Source organism: Eptesicus fuscus, chromosome 5, assembly GCF_027574615.1.
Source record: "Eptesicus fuscus isolate TK198812 chromosome 5, DD_ASM_mEF_20220401, whole genome shotgun sequence".
Taxonomy (NCBI): Eukaryota; Metazoa; Chordata; class Mammalia; order Chiroptera; family Vespertilionidae; genus Eptesicus; species Eptesicus fuscus.
In genome coordinates, this window is record NC_072477.1 from 42095561 (window position 1) to 42113958 (window position 18398).

General features: G+C 51.2%; 1 protein-coding gene across 2 annotated transcripts in view; it reads left to right on the forward strand.

Moving 5' to 3' along the window:
- Positions 1 to 2330: 2330 nt before the first annotated feature.
- The window catches only part of ANP32A (acidic nuclear phosphoprotein 32 family member A), a 38292-nt gene continuing 22224 nt past the window's right edge, over positions 2331 to 18398 (forward strand). The window contains exon 1 of one of the 2 annotated variants that reach the window (XM_008139086.3): positions 2331 to 2413. In XM_008139086.3, coding sequence (XP_008137308.1) covers positions 2360 to 2413 — 54 coding nt within the window. In that variant the 5' untranslated portion in view covers positions 2331 to 2359. Of the gene's footprint in view, positions 2414 to 3371; positions 3527 to 18398 lie in introns of those variants that run through there. The other variant, XM_054716096.1, reaches the window with a different exon arrangement.

The following is an 18398-nucleotide window of genomic DNA, read 5'->3' on the forward strand; positions in this document are numbered from 1 at the left end:
TCCTCTTTAGTTTTTGTATGATAAAGTGAGCTATTTGCTTCTTTTTAGCAGAGCTGGATGAGGAATGTCCCTGCATTTGATTGGTTGGATTGTAAGGGATTACTCACTCCTCTGGAAAGGCACTGTCCCATATCACATTGCTAAAAATGTGGACTTAATTGGGGTTAAATATTTAAATTGAAGCATTTACCATCAAGAGAACATAAGCTTCAGGACCCCTATATTACTTAGATTTTACACATCATATTGACTTAATGTGCTTCTGATGAAGAGCTCTGCGCTTAATCAACCTTAAATACCATACCCAGGAAGAACTGACTCTGGCATACAGGTAATTTGGGGTCCCAGTACATTTTACAACGAAGCCAGTCCAATTTTAAAAAGAATAAATTCAAAATACACAAATTGACTTCAGTAAGATTAACAACACTGAGGAAGACATATGTCAGCTAAGTCAAGTCAAATAAACTACTCTATACTATTTATTCCCATAAAGAAAAACGACTTTCAATTTTTTATTCATTTTCAAGCTACTCAAAGAACATGATCACTTTTCAAATTTCACTTATTTTATCTAAAAGAATTTACTGAGCAAAATGCTTAGTTGCAGGATTTTACTTTTGTAACCCATCAGGTTACAATATTAAATTTACTACAAGTTTCTTCCCCAGTGCAGGCATTCTGTATGTGTTTTATTTACATTCTGTCACTTTTTATTTCCTCCTAAACTTTATATGCCCACGAATGAAACTGTATAGGTGTTATGTAACAACATTTCAAATTTGCAACATACATACTGATTTATCTGTCCCTTGAACCCACTTCCCTGAAAAAGAAACACATGTATCCAAACAGAAAAAAACTTCCTTACAGTGAAAGAGTCTAGGCGTGTAGAAATAAAAGCATTTAAAAACAGTTGTATGGAAGGGTCAAGATGTATCTTTCCTTGTTGATAACAACCCCCATGATTTATTAACAACCATAGGCAGCCAAACCTTAGGCCTGCACATTGAGGTTGGTAACCCAGCGGGAATCAAGGCTTTAAGGTCTCACAATTAATGTGATTCGAAAAACCCAAAGCAAACAAACGGAAAGGCCTGATAAAGTGCTCCAAATAGAGCCTCTTTGGCAACCCAAGTTGAACCGTATGACTCAGGTGGACGATTAGACTAAACTGTGCGCCGTTTTCTTTCATTAGGTCTATAAAGCCCATAAATTATGTTTGGTCCAGAAAAGCAGAAGTTATTAGCACCTTCCTTTCCCACTTTTTAATATCATATACATACACAATTCTTAAGCCATGGTCTTCATTCATTGATTAAACAAGATCCTGGGTGCCTTTTTGGTGATCACTCCTCCCAAGCTGACCTTGTATGACAGCAATTTGAAATGCCCCTCCGTGGCAAGGGTCGAGACCACGAGGTTAGTCATCCAAAGGTGGACGCGACTTGCTTTTATTTACTTAATTATTCGAGGAGGGGCTATGGCTGCGGCTGGACTAGGACGAGGGTGGAGGAGAAGGGGCGCGCGGGTTGTGAGCCGGGGATGGGAGCCCCCGGAGAAGGGGGGCAGCAGCCAAGTCCCACCTGCTCCGCCCGCCGGACCCAAAAAATGACCAGCCCCCCAATCCCTCCCCCCCACACACACACCTCGCTGCACCCTTGATCCCTCCCCCTCTTCCCAGGCCTTTTATCCTCCCGCCAGCCCAGCAGCCCGCGACTCCCAAACCTCGCGCCAACAGCCTCCTTCCGCAACCCCCTGGGGTGGCGCGCGCAGGCCTAGGGCTGCCCTGCGAAGCCCGGGCCCCGCAAGGACCCCTACCCGACCCCTCCGGCCGCGCCCCTCCCCCTGGTATAACGCACCTGCGGCCCCGCCCCCGGCCAAACGCTGAGGCGGCGGCGGGCTGGCGAGGCCGGGCGGCTCGGCTCTCGAGGTAGTCACCTTCCCTTACCCCGCCATTCATCCCACCCCCCTCGTTCAGCCACGGAGCAGCGGCCGCGCTCCTCTGCCGCCCAGAAATCTAAAGGGGTCCGTCTCCGGCACCACAACCAAATGGCTGAGCCTCCCTGGCCGGCTACGCAGCCCGCCCATTGGTCCCTTCCCCCGCCGCCGCTGCCGCCACTGGCTGTGGCTCAGAGATCCTCGGCGGCGATTGGCTGAAGCTCCTGCCGCTCATTCGCGAGACCGCAGATCCCGCCTCTACAGCGATCAGGTTTGTGTGCGCCGCGGGTGCTGGGGGCTCGAGAACCGAGCGGAGCTGGTTGAGCCTTCAAAGTCCTAAAACGCGCGGCCGTGGGTTCGGGGTTTATTGATTGAATTCCGCCGGCGCGGGAGCCTCTGCAGAGAGAGAGCACGAGAGATGGAGATGGACAAACGGATTCATTTAGAGCTGCGGAACAGGACGCCCTCTGATGTGAGCATTTGCCAAAAATATCTCTGTCGGTCCATTCTCCTACTTTGTGTATGTGTGTGTGCGTTGGGGGGGGGGGGGGGTGAGGCACTTTTATTGAGGGGGGGAGCCCGGGAGGTGTGGGTTTGGGGGTCGGACTGCAAATGAATTGCAAGGTTGGGGGGTTGCAATACCATCAGAGCATGTTCCGGCTGCCGCCGCCGCCGCTGCCCTTGGTGTGTGACTACCTGTGCGTGTGCTCCCGCGTGTGCGAGTGTGGGTGCGAGAGTGTGCGTGCGAGTGTGTGCACCCATCGGGGGCCAGCGGGCGCACGCGTTTGGGTCGGAGAGAATGAGGCAAAATGACCCTCTAGCTCGTTGCTCCCATGACTCCGTCTGGGGAAAAAGATTAACGACGGAGGAGGAGGAGAGGGGCTGCCTCCTGGATTTAACAACAAAAAGGGGGTTTATATTTTATAAATGAAAACCCCCGTCCACCACCCCCTCCCGCACCTCACCCCTCCCTCTCCCTCTCGCTCACGCACACACAATAAGTTTTGGGCTTCGCGAGTCCGGTTTAGTTTCTGATAAATGTGGACCGAGGCCCCCGGGGAGAGCGCGTGGGGAGGGGGCTGCAGTGGAGTTGGGAACGGCTCGAGTTTAAAGTGCGTCTTCATTTCTTTGCAGTGATGAGGCGAGAGACGGGGGAGCCATATTTGTAACTTTGTAGTGTTCGTGAACGCGCCCTTTCTCTCCCTCCCTCCCTTTCTCTGCCTCTTCCTCTTCTCCTCTTTCTCCCTCACTCTTTCCACCCCACCTTCGGGCCAGATGCTGATATTTCTTGCCTTCGGAGGGGAGGATAAATGGGAAGGAGAGGGGGAGGGATTTTCGAACGTGCAAAGGCACCGATAATCCCCGCGCCTCCCCACATCTAGCGATCGCTATTGCAAGTTACCCACAGGCTACGTCCCGGTCCCCCCCTCGCCCCTGCGCCTTCCGGATGCCAGCCTTCGAACCCTGGCGACCCCTGGCCGGTCTTTCTCCAGAGTGGGCTCCTCGGCAGCCATTCGGTGCCCGGCTAATAAATGGGCATGGGAAACTTTGTCAGGACTCAGGCTGCCCGGCACTGGTGCCCGTGGTGGGTATTGGCCGGGTCCAGATTGATGCGGGCAGAGCGAACACGCAGCTCCGGGAGGGGAGTCTGCCTTCCCGTCGCCGTTATCGATGGGGCAGCGGCGGGAGCAGGGCCGAAGGAAACTTACACGGCAGGGAACCGGGAGCCTCGGGGAGAGCTCGCCCCTGAGGAAGTGGGAGGCCAGGCTTGGTTACTCGAACGCTCGTTTCTTGTTTTTGTTTTGCTTTTCCTGGCTCCCTCTCGCTTTCCAACACTGTTTTATGCGAGTTGGCGGCTCCGCGGGAGAGAACCCGGGTCTGAGACAGAGACGCTGGCTGACTCTCCTAGTGGCCTTTGGGGGACCAGGCGAGCGCGGGCGCAGGGCCGGCGCTCCAGCCGCGGCGGCCAGGGTTCCAGAGTTGGCGGAGCACTGTGTGCTGACCTGCCGCCCCTCCGGCTGATTAAAACCCGAATCCCTGGGGAAGACAGGGCCTGGCTTCCTCTTTGCTCTAGTTCCTCCCCCAAACCTGAGTGAGACTTTTGAAAACAAGATCCTTTTTGTGCCTCCCCCCCCCCCGCCCCCCATCACATCATAACGCAGCTGTGGAGTGTAGACGTGCGGAGCCTGATGGCGCGCAGGGCGGGGAGGGGTGCCCGGTGGAGAAGGCAGGAGTTGCCTGGAACAATTTGCCGGCGGCTTGCCTTTCTCCGGTCGGTTCCTTCCCGGCTGGAACCCCAAGCCGGAGGATTTGGGGGCTGGGTGTGGTGATGGGGGAGGGGGCCCGAGCCGCGGTCTTCCCGCGTACTTTCCGGAAGCCCCCCGTGCGGAGGGGGAAGGGCGCCGAGCAGGGGGCCCGGGTCTCCGCGGGTGGCTGCGAGGGGGGGACGCGGATGCCCCGGCCACCCCCGTCCACTCCGCCGGCCACCTGGGAGCGAGCTCGAAAGCGGGTCGAACCGGCTCTTTAAACTTCCGAGTGTGTGCTGGGGGAGGGGAGCGCGCCGAGCGGGGAGCGATTTCTCACGCTTCGCCCCCTCGCCGCCCAGGCTCCCTGCCCACGCGCCTGCCCCGAGCCTCGAGGCCGGGTGGGGCTCGGGGAGCGGAGGGGGCACTTTCTGCGCGTTTGGGGAGGAGGGGAGAAAGCTCGCTAATGAGGGACAAAAGAGGTGGGGGAGGAGGAACTGTTTTTTTTAACGTTCTTAAGACAAATAGCTTCCGGAGAGCGCCCCCTGCGCCCCTGCCCGCCGCGCCGCCCCCCGGGGCCCCCACACACCCACCTTGCGAGCCTCTCCCAACTCCGATCCGGGGGCTGGTGGCCGCGCCGCGCCGCCGAACTAGGATGAGCAGCCATGTTTCCCGGTCTCGCGCGGCCCGCCCCGCCCCTCCCCCACCGCGCGGCGGCGGAGCGCGGGCCCCGAATGCGGGCGCCGGGCTCCCCGCGGCTCCGGCGGGAGGGCGCTGGGCCTGGTGCTGGCGGGCCGGGGCGCGGGCGCCTTGGCTCAGTCCCCCGGGGCGGGCCTTGGGGCGTCCGGAGCTGGTTTGGAGCTCGAGGTGTTTCATTATTTTAACGGCCAGACCCGCCCGAGGCCGAGCCCCAAGGGCGCCGAGGCATTATTGGGGGGCAGGGGCGGCCGCCAGGGCCCTCTTCGCTTGTGGCACGACCGCCGGGCGCCAGGCTGCCATTTTGTCACCGCGGCTGTTGTCGCTGCGGGGGGGCGGAGGGGGGGGCGGGAGGCAGAGCCTTGCGCCATCACCCCGACGGGCCTGGACGTGGAGGCAGCGTGGGGAGGTGGCCCCAGCACCCTCAGATGCGCTATGGGACCCGACGGGTGTTCCCTCCCGTGCCCCCGGCCTGAGGCTCTGCTGGAGCGTCGCAATCGCTAGATCCTTGTAGTGCGCCCCCCCCACCCCGTCCCCCATGGCGCTCCTCCACCCCCCTCTCTCCAGTGTTTTGCCCTTCCTCCTGCAGCCGTTTTAGACGTAGTTAAATGTGGTCCTGAGGACGAGCCTATCACCCTGGTGTTTGGTCTTTCCTCGGAATTTATAGGAGGGGGCGGGGGGAGAAATTGAACAGGGGGTTTCTTTTTGGGGAGGGGATGCGCACGCAACTCTAGCGCCTCGACTGAAGCCAGGACCGCAGCTGCTTCCTCGGGAGGGACGCGGCGTGCGGGGAACGCCCTGGAGGCTGGGCTCTCCGGGGAAGGTAGGTCTTGCTCCGGGTTTCAGGTGGGTGTTGCAGCGCCCTGCAGGTTGATAGGGGAGCCCCTTCCCTGCCCTCCTCCTTTTATTTTGTACCTAGGGGAAGGCAGCTACAGTACTAAATGTAACCGCAAATGGATAAAAGAAGGGAATGAGGTTTGGTTTTTTTAAAAGTAAGTGATGTCTTTCTTGCCGACTCCCCTTCTCTGGCTATGGACTGCAGAGCCAGACAAGGTGTCCTGTAGGCGGCATCGCTCTGGGACTTTTTAAAGCCGATAGGGTGCTGATTAAACACCTCCCTGGTGTCTGCACAGAGACTAGCTTTCATGGCAGCGCCCAGCAAAGGCTGCCCAGTCAGCCAGGTTTAACTTCGACCTTTGGAATACATCGCATGATGTTTTCCAGTCTGACTTACTGCCTAATTGGGTTCAAGTAGGCTGGTGTTAATTCCAGTTTTTATGCAAGCCAACGCGGGACCCACAGGCAGAAAATTGAGCATTGAGCTCGGGATAGTCATGGTTGTGTTTTGTTACTGAACTGCTGCGGCTGATGGTAATTTTAAGTTTGGGGGCTGGGTCCACGGTAAATCTTGGTTCTGGAACCACACAGATCTGAGCTTGAATCCCCCCAGTCGCAAAAGAGGTAAGGTAAGTTAACCTGCCTCTGTGAGCTCAGGCAGGTCAACCTAACCTACCTTTTTGAACTTTGGTTTCCTTACCTGGAAAGCGGAAGTAGTAATTCTAGTTAGTAAGCGACAAAACTGGCTTAATCTGGCCCTAGGGTGTTCAGTCTATGATAGCGTTGTTATCTGAGAGATACGGGATGCAGTGGGGCACAACTCTGAACTCCTCTTAGGATTAGAATAACAATAATGGCTGATGCTTTACATTGTACACATGCTGTGCCTGGCACAGTTCTTAATGGATTGTGCCTATCAGTTAATTTAGCGCTATGAGGTAGAAGATACTCTTATTATTCTTGTGTTACACATGAGGAAAATTGAACACAGGCTATCACAACCAGTCTGTACTCAATCACTACTCTCCGAAAGCACCCTTTTTTGTAAAATACCTTCAGGAAGAGCTTTTTTTGTTTTTCTGGCTTTCAAACTTACTCACCTTAATGGCAAGTGAGTTTCCTGTGTTGAAGGTACGAAGACTGGAGGGCCTCTCGATTGAAGATGTTGAGAGAGGTGGTCAGGACCAGAAGCTCTGCGGATTATCTTTTTTTTTAAATTAAATTTATTGGGGACATTGGTTAATAGGATCATATAGGTTTCAGGTGTGCATTTCTATGTTACAAGATCTGTATATTGCACTGTGCCCACTACCCAAAGTCAAATCATCTTCCGTCACCATATATTAGGCCTCCTTCACCTCCTTCTTAGCTCATGGGCTGTACAAAAACCCCCACCCTGGGTTATCATCTTAAGGGGGAAGCCATACACTTTCTGAGTTTGGTTTAGCATGTCACCTCTGGTTAGACTTGAAGCAAATCTGGCCTTTTAGGTATTGGGGGGTGCATTTGGGGTAATGAAAAGACAAGCAGGAGCCACTGTTAGGCACTGATTTCTATGGGATCTTGTACGTAATGCATTTTCATTACTCTCCATCTATAGCCAAAAGCAACAGAATTGGCATGTCCTTGGTATTTAGGACTAATATGCTAATAATACCACATGGATCATTTCAGTCCTCCCAACAGCTCCTTCAGGGTAGACCAAGAATTGTGACATCCTGTTGTGAAAGTGAATCATTGAGGATGGGAGAGAGGGTGGAAGTCAGGCAGCAGGTGAGTAGCAGAGTTGGGTTCTCTCACTGTAAAACCAGAGGTGGACAGTAAGGACTTTGCAAATTATAGTCTGTTGGGTCCCAAACATGGTCCATCACCAGAGTCATGTGGGGAACCTGTTTTTGTACAGCCCATGAGCTAAGAATAATTGTATATACAAACGTTACACACAGTTTGATGATATGGAACATTTAACTTGGAATCCTAATTAAATAAAATGTTATTTCCCCCGCAAAAAAAGAATTTTGTGTTAGACCTTTATTACAAAAATTATACTTATATATTTTTAATTTTATCAATAAAGGAATTGTGTGGCCCTGGCCAGTTGCTCAGTGGTTAGAGCATCGGACTGAAGGGTTATGGGTTCGATTTTGAATCTAGGGCAGTCCAGGTGTGCAGGGAGGCAACCAGTAGATGTGTCTCACTTTCTCCCCATCCTCCTTCCCCTCTCTCTAAAAATCAATGGAAAAAAATATCCTCACGTGAGGATTTATTTATTTATATTTTAATATATTTTTATTGATTTCAGAGAGGAAAGGAGAGATAGATAGAAACATCAGTGATGAGAGAGAATCATTGATCAGCTGCCTCCTGCAGGTCCCCTACTGGGGATCGAGCCCACAAACTGGGCATGTGCCTTTGACAGGAATTGAACCCGGGACCCTTCAGTCCTCAGGCTGGCGCTCTATCCACTGAGCCAGACCAGCCAGAGCCTCACGTGAGGATTTAAAAAAAACACAAACTAATAAAAAAGAGAATTGTGGAAACTTGTTTTCTCTCATTGTAAAAGTGCCTGTGTAGTATTGTCAGTTTTGCCTTTAGGTAAAGTTTACTATCTGGTCCTTTACAGAAAAAGTTTGGTAAGCTCTGGCTTAGTAGAGTAGGGGGAGGGACCCTGAGATCTGGGTTTTTAAATTAAAAAAAATAAAAACATTTATTAAGCATGTGGCAAGCCATTTATTTGGTTGGTGCTTTGGGGGCTCTCCAAATCCTTGTATGTGTGCCCTTTAACTAGTTGACACCTACTGGAAATCAGTCTCAATTCAAGAACCTGCGTTAGAAGAGAAATTCTCCTTGCTGCTCGTTTAAAATTGAACACCACTTCTATCCAGAGGTTCTGTGTAACCAGCTAAAATGTTTTATCTTGCATATTCAGAATATTTCAGAAGGCTTTTGCATATCTTGTAGTTACATGGTTACTTTTTAGATGTCTTCTCAGAGCTAGAGGGTAGGAGCTTTGAACTGCAACGGTTTGAGCTTTGAGGCCTGGTAAGGTGCCACAGCTGTGCACCCTGTGGCTGACATCAGACCCTCAGAGCACAGATGATTGAAAACCACAGATAACCTTGGAATCTCTGGTTTGGGCATGCTGCTCTTATTCCATGCATGGACCCCGGAGAATGAACCAGCAGAAAAGTGGCTTTGAGCTTCCAAGCCCTTCTTTCTACCTTTAGCCTCTTGTGCCTGAGCCACTGAACGATGGGAATGGATGTGAGGTTGGCCAGGCCTGGGGAAGGAGATGCTAAATCCAAGAGAATGAGGATAGCAAACCAAAGACTCAGTTCCCTGCCTTAGCTGCTGCTGCTGCATCACCAGCCTCTCAGGTGACTTACTCTAGACCAGTGGTTCTCAACCTTTCTAATGCCGCGACCCTTTAATACAGTTCCTCATGTTGTGGTGACCCCCAACCATAAGATTATTTTCGTTGCTACTTCATAACTGTAATTTTGCTACTGTTATTTTGCTGTCACGACCCACAGGTTGAGAACCGCTAGCAGGGTCGCCTAAGACCATCGGAAAACACAGGTATTTACATTACGATTCATAACACTAGCAAAATTACAGTTATGATGTAGCAACGAAAATAATTTTATGGTTGGGGGTCACCACAACATGAGGAACTGTGTTAAAGGGTCGCGGCATTAGGAAGGGTGAGAACCACTGCTCTGGACTTACACAATCCTTATAGGAACCAGGCCCCGGTTGAGCTTTGAGAGCTGGTCATCCCAGAGGTTAGGTCCAAATCAGTTATACCACATTGACATAGAAAACTTGAGGCTTTTGGTGATCCGTTATGGAGAGAGTGTAGGATTCTCCTCAGATGTCTCCTTTCCGCTGTGCCTGCCCTCTCCACCTTGGTGCAGTCACTTAAGAAAGGAGAACTTGCTGCTGAGTGCTGGTGAGCCCTGGTAGAATGAACTTGGCCCGGTTTGGCCTGAATTCTGCCTTGGTAAAGAGGAGACTCATTACACTGGTGTGCAGAGGGGGCACTCCCTTACAGATGTTTGCTGGCATGCCCTCCCCTCCCCTCCCCTCATTGTGACCTGCCCACCCCCTGCTGTGGCCACTTCTCTAGTCTCCTATAAAGTACCCCTCACGGGTCCCTGTCACCACTGCCTTCCTGCCACAAGTAGAGAAACATGGACCTGACTCTGAATCTTAACATTGCATTGAAATGTAATTTTACAACAAATGATAAATGCCCAACAATGATGTTTTCATTAAAGAGATGGAGTCTGGCAGGGAGGGAGAATTTCGAAGGCATCTGTTGTTCAGAACTTCTCCTTTAATAAAATTTGTCGAAAAAGATGCACAAAGCACCCAGGGCCGCCTGCCCAGACACGGAAGCACCCTCCTTGTATAGAACTAGTCCGATGAGATTGGTTAACACAAAATCTGCAAACAAGATAAAACCTCTTTGCTCTACCACACCAGCCCCTGTCCTGGGCCTTCTGGGCCACACCCTGCAACCCCCATGTTTTCACTCAAATTTATTTTGTTTTGGCTCTGCCGCTGCCCTGATACACTTGTCTGTCTTCTCCTTCACCCAAACTTGCCCCAGGCAGCAGATCTAAAAGATCAACTTACTATCTTTTACTCTCCTGTGGATTAAAGTCAGGGCTCTCTCCCAGAGTTATTTGCATTTGGAGATTCCAGTTTGGTGAGGAAATTACCAGAGAACTATTAGAAACTTGAATGCTGTTCTCAGCTTTGCTGTTAACTAATTCGGGCATGTTGTTCAGCTGCTCTGGGCCTCTCTTTTCTTCACTCTTAATTAAATTAGTGGCTTTCAAACTTTTTGACCCTAACAGTAAGAAATGTTTTACCCCACTGCCCAGTGTGTAGATACATACATGTCATTTGAAAAACTGACAGTGAGCTCCCTTACTGCGTGTAAAACACTTTTCTATTCATTAAAACAAGTGTGCTGACTTTGACCCATAAATTGGTTTCATTAATTGTTCGTGTTTGAAAGACATTTAAAATATGAACATTAAGGTTCATTCACACTCAAATATCTTGTGGTTTGATTTGGGGGAATGAGGGAATGCCATTTGTAGCATTGTGAAATCTGTCTCCTGAGGGTCAGTGATTTCTGCGTTTTGAAGCCAGCTTATCTGGGAGTCCCATTTTCTCAACCTGCTCTCCTTTCTTCTAGCTCTTTCCTAATCAAAACTTTTTCATGGCATTAGGGAATCATTATCCTAAATTCCTGCTCTGGATGGATGCCTTCCTGTGTTCCTGCTTGTGTCTGTGACCCTAAGCCAAGCATGTTCCTCCACTCCCTTCTCTCTACCCTCATCACCCCTTTGGTGTCATGCACACTATGCAGGCTGCCTGGGGCGCCCACATTTATTTACCAGTGTGGAGGAGAAAGGTTGCAAACAGAAGATTCACTTGGCTGCTACTCTCACCCAGACTGCCTGGGTGTTCCTCCTGTCCCCCACCCCTTCCAGCTGTGGTACTTGGGCAGGCCCCCTCACCCCACAGCACCTTCCCTTCTTGTCTGTGTAAAATGACGATGTGATAGTACCTACCACAATCTGGCACACAGTAAATGCTCAATAAGCGTTATATGTTATTATTATGGTTTGTTCCGCTAGAACACCACAGTTGTCACCCACTTAAAAATAAACCTTACATTATCAACAGACACATTATATCTAAAAAACATTTGTTTCAATGGTTAGAAGCTATAGACTAAAACTTGCCAGAAGTTAATTTCCCCACAAGCAATTCAACCGTAAATGCGTTGCTTCTGAATGTGAGGATAACTGTCCCGTCTAAACGTCGTGCTCAGCCCGGCATTGGATTGTCAGGTTGTTTCCGCTGAGGAGAATGTCACGACTTGCCGCTCTTTTGCCACTGCCCTCAAGCAGCTGTTTTAGGCTCCTGTCAGACTGCCCACTCTCTCTCTCAGACCCTTTCCCTCCTAGCTGCATCCTCCTTCCTTACAGAGGAAATGAAGACCTCCTGGTTTCCAAAGACATACCACGACCAAGTCCATGCCCAGCCCCGCTGTCCTTTGGTTCTCGTCCCTGCCTGCCCTCGGGTCCCCTTCTTCATTCTGGGCACCGAGCCCCTCTCTCCTCGGGATGCTTCTCCAGCGGGGGGCGTTTCTCCCACCTTAAAACCAGTGGGAGACCTCCCTCGATTCTTCTGTCTCATTGTGGCTGTTACCTACCTCTCCCCTTTTACATGCAGCTCATTGCATTGTCTACAACCACCTTCTCCGTTCCCTCCTCACACCTCAGCCCTCTTCAGTCTGGTTTGCTTCCTAAACAGCTTTCCCTGTCTTCTCTTCTGTGACTCCTCAGCAGAGTATTTACACCCTGACCTTCATGAGATACGCTCCCTCTTGCCCCTCCCTCTCTGTTTTTTCCCTCTGTGGATAGGGCTGCTCCCCAGTTTCTCGTGGCCTTTGCCCTCCTCTGTGCAGCCATGAGGCACTGGACTCGGTTAAGCCTGGCCCTGGGCCCTCTTCTCTATTCCCTCCCGATAAAGTCCTGTCCTCCCTCACCAACAGCTGCCGTTCACATCTCTGGCCCTGACCTCGTGGCTAAGCTCGGGACCCACTCAGTATCCCCAATGCACCCCACATTCAGTATGTTCAAAAGGAACCCGTGACCTGTGTAACCTCTTCCCTCCCCCTCCCAACGTGTACACACGGGATCTTCTTTCTGGCTATCACAAGTTCTGTCAACTCAAAATACTCTCCACTGCGTGCAGCCAGTCTCCCTGCATCACAGCCCCCTGGAAGCTATGCTTCAAACTTCAGCCAGAATGCTCCTAACAAAACAGATGAAATCATTACCCTATACTTACAACACAGCATTGTTCATAGGATAAAATCCAGAGTCCTTAGTGAGACCAACAAGGTCCTGCATGGACTGGCCACTGCTGGCCTCTTCCTCTCATTTTTTCCCTTGCTGCCCCCTTTCCTGCTGTGCTGGCCTCACTCACTGCCTTTTATTTCTTCAAATCTATTCCTCGCTGTAACTGCCACCATCACCTACTTAGCATCTAGTCATCTTTACCATCTCCATCATCATCCACCCCTCCTCAGCTCTAGGTCTGGTTCTTTTGTTAGAAAACTCTTATAGAAATTTCCTTCAAAGTGCTTGAGTTTGTAATTATATATTCCTGAGTGCGAATGTTTTAATTAGCATCTCTCCCCATGCTTAGCTGGTAAGCTGCTTGATTTAAAGGACCTGGTCTGCTTTGCACTGTGTATCCTCAGAGCTCAGCACTGTACTTGGCTCATGGTGGGCATTCTAGAAGTGTTGGTTGGATGAAGGAACCATGGTATTTGCATGTTCTTGTCATCTTCATTGCCCTCTCTGTTTGGTGAGCCAAGCACGAAGCCACTGAAACAAAGCATCTGAAACAAATGGAGGTTTGGTGCCCTCAGCTCTTCCCTGGATGGGCGTGAGCTTCTGCCACTGGGTGGGTGGTTCATACTTTCTCAGCCCAGTGCTCTTCAACTTCTTCCGGCTTTTATATCCCACTAGAGGCCCGGTGCACAAATTCGTGCACAGGAGGGGTCCTTCTGGCCTGCCCCCGAGTGGGGTGATTGGCTGGTCAGCCGGGGGGAGGGGCTGTGGGCAGTTGGCTGGCCGGCCTCGCCCCCTGGTCGAACTCCCAGTTGAACTCCCAGTCAGACTCCCGGTCGAGGGGACAATTTGCCTATTAGCCTTTTATTATATAGGGTAATAGTAAAGACTTTGACCGTGAGCCCCAGTACGTTTACCATTTAGTTGCAGATTATTCACATACACTACATGTAAGTATATGCACATTATAAAATGTAACACTAAAAACTGAGAACAAGTTAAAAGATATTAAAAGTCCTAATATTTTTTTTTCCTGCATCCCAGGGGAAGGGGACCACTGCTTTAATCAGTTGCTTATTTTATTTTTAATTTGGTCATGAAAGTTCATGTCACACAGGAAATGCCTATACCTTACCAAACACTCTTTCCTTAATTAGATCTTCCCAGCCCTGGTGTGTGATGGGTAGGTGTGGAGGGCATTCTTAATCCTTCTTTGATAAGTGGGAAATCCAGTGGTCTGCCTGAGATCCCCAGCAAATCAAGTGCCCATTTCTGGTGTCAGCTAGGTGCTGCCTGGTTAGACTGTGTGCATAGGCCTACCCCAAGCTCCCTTAGGTCACCCCTTAGGGTTCAGCCAAGGCCAATCCCTGAGCTGTTCCTGCAGATCTGGAGAGGCCCAGAAGTGTCTGAGGTGAGAGGATTCCATCAGTAGACCTAGGCTGGTCAGTGGAGGGGAGAAGGCTCTCTCCTACTTACCCACAGGCTGGGAATAAATCAAAGGCAGCATGAGCTTCAGGCTGGAAGAGGGGGGTGGAGGGCCAGAGTGAAACTGGAGGAGACAGGCCTGAGTGTTTGTGTGAAGCACCTTAGCAGAGTGGTGCCGAGACCCAGCAATCACAGGTGTCTAGGACTGGTTTGTCGGATTGTGCTGCCTCCTGCAGAAGTCATGGGAGGGAGAGAGAAAGAGAGTAAGTAAGGATGGTAGGTTTGAGGCAAGATCCTGTAACAGTAAAATTAAAGGGATTGTTTTCAGGGGTTTGCATCCCAGGGAGGGACTCATCCCAGGTTATGTAACCGCCTTCACCTTAGTTATTGGCCTCACTAGCAGGTTCAAATGATGTGACTGGAGGGAGGGGTGAAGGGAGCCCACTTGCATTGACTGGGTCTGTATGCCCAGCATCCAGAGTGATGTAGGGAGGTAAAGGGATGCTATTTGAATAGCTGTAGCAGATTGCATTTGTTTAATCCAGTTCCTGTGACCCACTCCACCTGGGCCAGGAGGAAGGGGTCACCGGAAGGTGGTGGTATGGGTTTCTGTGGTTGAGGGGGATGGTGGAGAACTCAGCATACAGATGCGGGGGTGGGGGGTGTAGTTAGGGAGGCGGATTGCAACCCCAGTTGTCAGAACCACCAGGGAAGCATTTATAAGAAATTCCCAGGCTCTACCCGGCTAAGGAATCCTCCAAGGGGGGTGCCCAGGCTGTATTTTTAGAAGGCTCTGAACGGGCTCTGGCACAGTTGGGAGCCACCACACAGGCAGGTGCAGCACTTCACAGCAGGTAGGAAGAAGTAAACGAAGGCGGTAAAAGGAGAGAAAAATGGAGCAAGGAAAACGGGAAATAGAAAGAAGGATGTAGGACTGAACCTGCTGGGGGGTAGGGGTCCAGTCCTTGGCCTGGTCCCCCACACACCCTCATGGCCACACAGTTGACAGACAAGCACATTCCTGCTCGTGACACTTGTAATTTTTCATTTCCCTGTGTCCTGATGCTGCTGGAGTGTGGAGTGGGGTTTATTGAGCAAGCCTGGGCTTGGCCCATCGGGATTTCTAGGGAATTGAGAAGGCAGGCCTGTGGGCCTTTTGTAAGGAGGGGACCTCAGGGCCAACAGTCAGGTGTGGTGGGCAGTGCCCAGGACTATGGAGCTCCATGGCTAGAAGATATCTGGCAAGTACCCTCTTTGAGCCTCAGCTGCCTCATCTGTAAAATGGTGACTAACAATATCTGCTTCCTGGGAGTGGTGGTCGGGGGCGGGGGGCATTAGGACGGAAAGAAATGAGGTTTGTGCCAGACGTGCATTGCGGACAGCCTCTGAAGGGTAGTAGATTCTAACCAGCCCAGGCTTGAACAAGCTGTTTGGACAGGGGAGCCAGCCTGTCTGAAGGAGGCCCCTTACTGGGTGTCTGAGCTTGTACATGGTGGGAGCAGTTCTTGGGAGAGCTGCCTTTACCTGCCCCTGAAGGAGGCCTCACTTGAGCTGCTAAAGCAGGTAGGAGGGGTCCGGGGGGGCCCCAGGTAGGGGGCAGAGCCCCCATGTTTGAGGTGGGGCTGGAGCAACATCAACCTAGCTTCGGACTTCCCCTGCCCCAGGGCCCCCCTTTCCCATCTTGGGGTCGGGGTTAGGGGTTCTCTGCCTGGCTAGCCATTCATTTCTGGAGCAGTGGCTCTGTGCCAGTAGCCCCTCCTGCCTCTTAGCTTACCTCCTGGCTGCAGAACTCAGTCTGCCCCTCCCAGGCCTTTATGTTTCATTCAAACAGCTCCTGAGAGGAGGTCTCCAGGAAGTCAAGAAAAGGGAGCAAATTGTGTCCTTCCCAGGTGATTTAAAGACGTAGAAGCCTCGGGACTTCCAGGCCATGCCGCAGCATTCTGTCAGCTGGTTCTAGTAGCACCTCACTGGGTGGCTTTGCTCCCATTGGGTTGGTCAGTGTCTCTTCATCCCCCCTCTGGAGGGCAGTAGGGAGGGCTAGCAGAGCCGGCATAGCTCCCCTGCAGCTGGGTGCACCCGGAAGGCTTTGTGATGACGTCATCTGTTCTCCAGCCTCCAGCTTGGCTGCCTGTGCAGAAGATCTGTCTGTTCTGGCACAAGGGCCTGTTCCATATGGAGGGCCAGGAACTGGCCATCACACCCACCCAGGGCGTTCCTTCCACTTCTGTACATCTCCCTCTCCTCTTGGAATTTTGGGTGTACCCTGGGTGTGGCCTGGGAAGAGTGGGAAGGCATGCACTTGAGCAGAGCTCCCCAGCTGTCTCTGGTAGGCCTGAAGAGGCCTATCTGCAGGGATTGGCCTGCTGCCATAATGATTGGTTCTGCTTCTTTTAGCCCCCATCCAGTGTGCTGCTCTGTGGCAGACATGCCCTTATGTGTCTTGATTAAGAGAGCTGGCGTGTCAGCACGTCTAGGTGTGGTCTGTGAGTCTGGGGAGGCTTCTCCTCAAGTAGGGTCATCCAGGGCTGCTGTTTGGGGTGGAGGTAGAGGAGCAGGCCTGGGAGCTGAAATGGAATGCTGTTCTTGTAGAAGCGAAAGGGTACTTGGTTCAGGGTAGGCAGCTGGCCTCTGGAGATGGGTGCTCAGGAGTCTTCCCTCAGTTCAGGTGCCCAGTGTGGCCATTCTCAGGGGCCACCACAGGAGAGGGTCAGATGTGGGAATGAAAATGCACCTTGGATGGGGGGTGGGAAGGTAATGGGGGGATGAGGACAAATATGTAATACCTTAACCAATAAAGAAATTAATATGCAAAAAAGAAAGAAAGAAAATGCACCTTCGAATTTGACCAGTGGCTGTCTGGTCTGAAAGGTACCCATTCAGCCGGAAACCAGGCCTGTATGGGCAAATGGCTTGCCAGCCCCAGGAGGCTTATTACGGCCACGGATGTCCCTGATGATGAGCAGCGTGGCCTGCTAGTGTTTGATGTGAACCTGAGTATGAGGGTGATTTCTGCAGATAGAAAATACGTGTGTGGAAGGGCTGGCCATCCGTTGCCACATAAGGCACACCTCGCTTGATTGCACTTCACAGACACTATATTCTTCAAAATTGAAGGTTTGTGGCAACCCTGCGTCAAGTAAGTCTATCCGTGCCATTTTCCCAACAGGCTCTTCGCACTTTTTAGCAATAGAGTATATTTTAGTTAAAAGTATACACATTTTTTAAGACATAATGGTATTGCACACTTAATAGACTACAGCATAGTGTAAATATAACTTTTATATGACTGGGAAACCAAAAAACTTGTGTGATTCACTTGATTGCAATTTGCTTTGTTGAAATGGTCTGAAACCAAACCTGCAATATCTCCAATGTCTGCCTGTATTGATTGAATGCCTGCCCTGTGCCTGTTCTGTTCTCTGCATTCTGCATACCGCTAGCATTGAACTAGATGAGCACATCATTGGTACTGCCCACGTGGGGCTGACATTCCATTGAGGGAGACAGACAGTAATCCGAGCAAAGGCATAACTGCTGGTGTGGTGAGTCCGTGACGACATAAAACTGTGCTAAAGGGAGTGGGTGACCCAGGAAGGCCTCTCTGAGGAGGAGCAGAGACTCACAGAACCTGCACTGGACTTCTGGGCCCCCATGAGCCAGAAGCTTAAGTATCTATCTGATCAGTAAGTACCTGTGAATCACCTGCTGGTGAGCAAGCTGAGGCCAAGTGAGGTTAAGATGCAAATTCATGAGGTGATTAGTAGGAAAGATGAAATGATACCAAAGTGGGACAAAATATAACTGGCCAGTATTCTGCTCACAACCTTGGGTATTTCTCTGGCCAGCTCACCCTCTGCCTTTCCATCGCAGAATGTGTTTTATTATCCTCTGGAGACTCACACTTTGAAACATTTATACTTCCAGATTGCCTTTATTAACAATAATATTTTTTCATTTATGGCGGGGGGTGTTGGGGTTGGGAGGCAGAAATGCCAAACACATCTGTAACTGCCAGTCAGCCTCCAGGCAAGGGCTTAACCGCCTGGAGTTGGTGTTTTGCCTGCCTAGGCAGAGGTATGGTCCAATTTTCTTAACCACAGGCTCTTGCTACCTGTCACAGTGGGATTTCCATTGGTCTTTTTGAAATGGCAGTTATGTGGAGGGCCCCCATTGCTCCTTTGGATTCCGTCTGGACCAGGCCCTCCCTCCTGTTGAGGGTCCAGATGCCTTTGGGTGGGCTAGGGAGAACCTGCCGATGCCTCTGACCAAAGATGGTGAGGCAGGACTCAGGGTGCCCGCGGTGTATTTGAGCGGGAGAAGCCCGCAGTTAGTTCAGGTCACAAATCCAGCCCTGACCCACCTCTTCCAA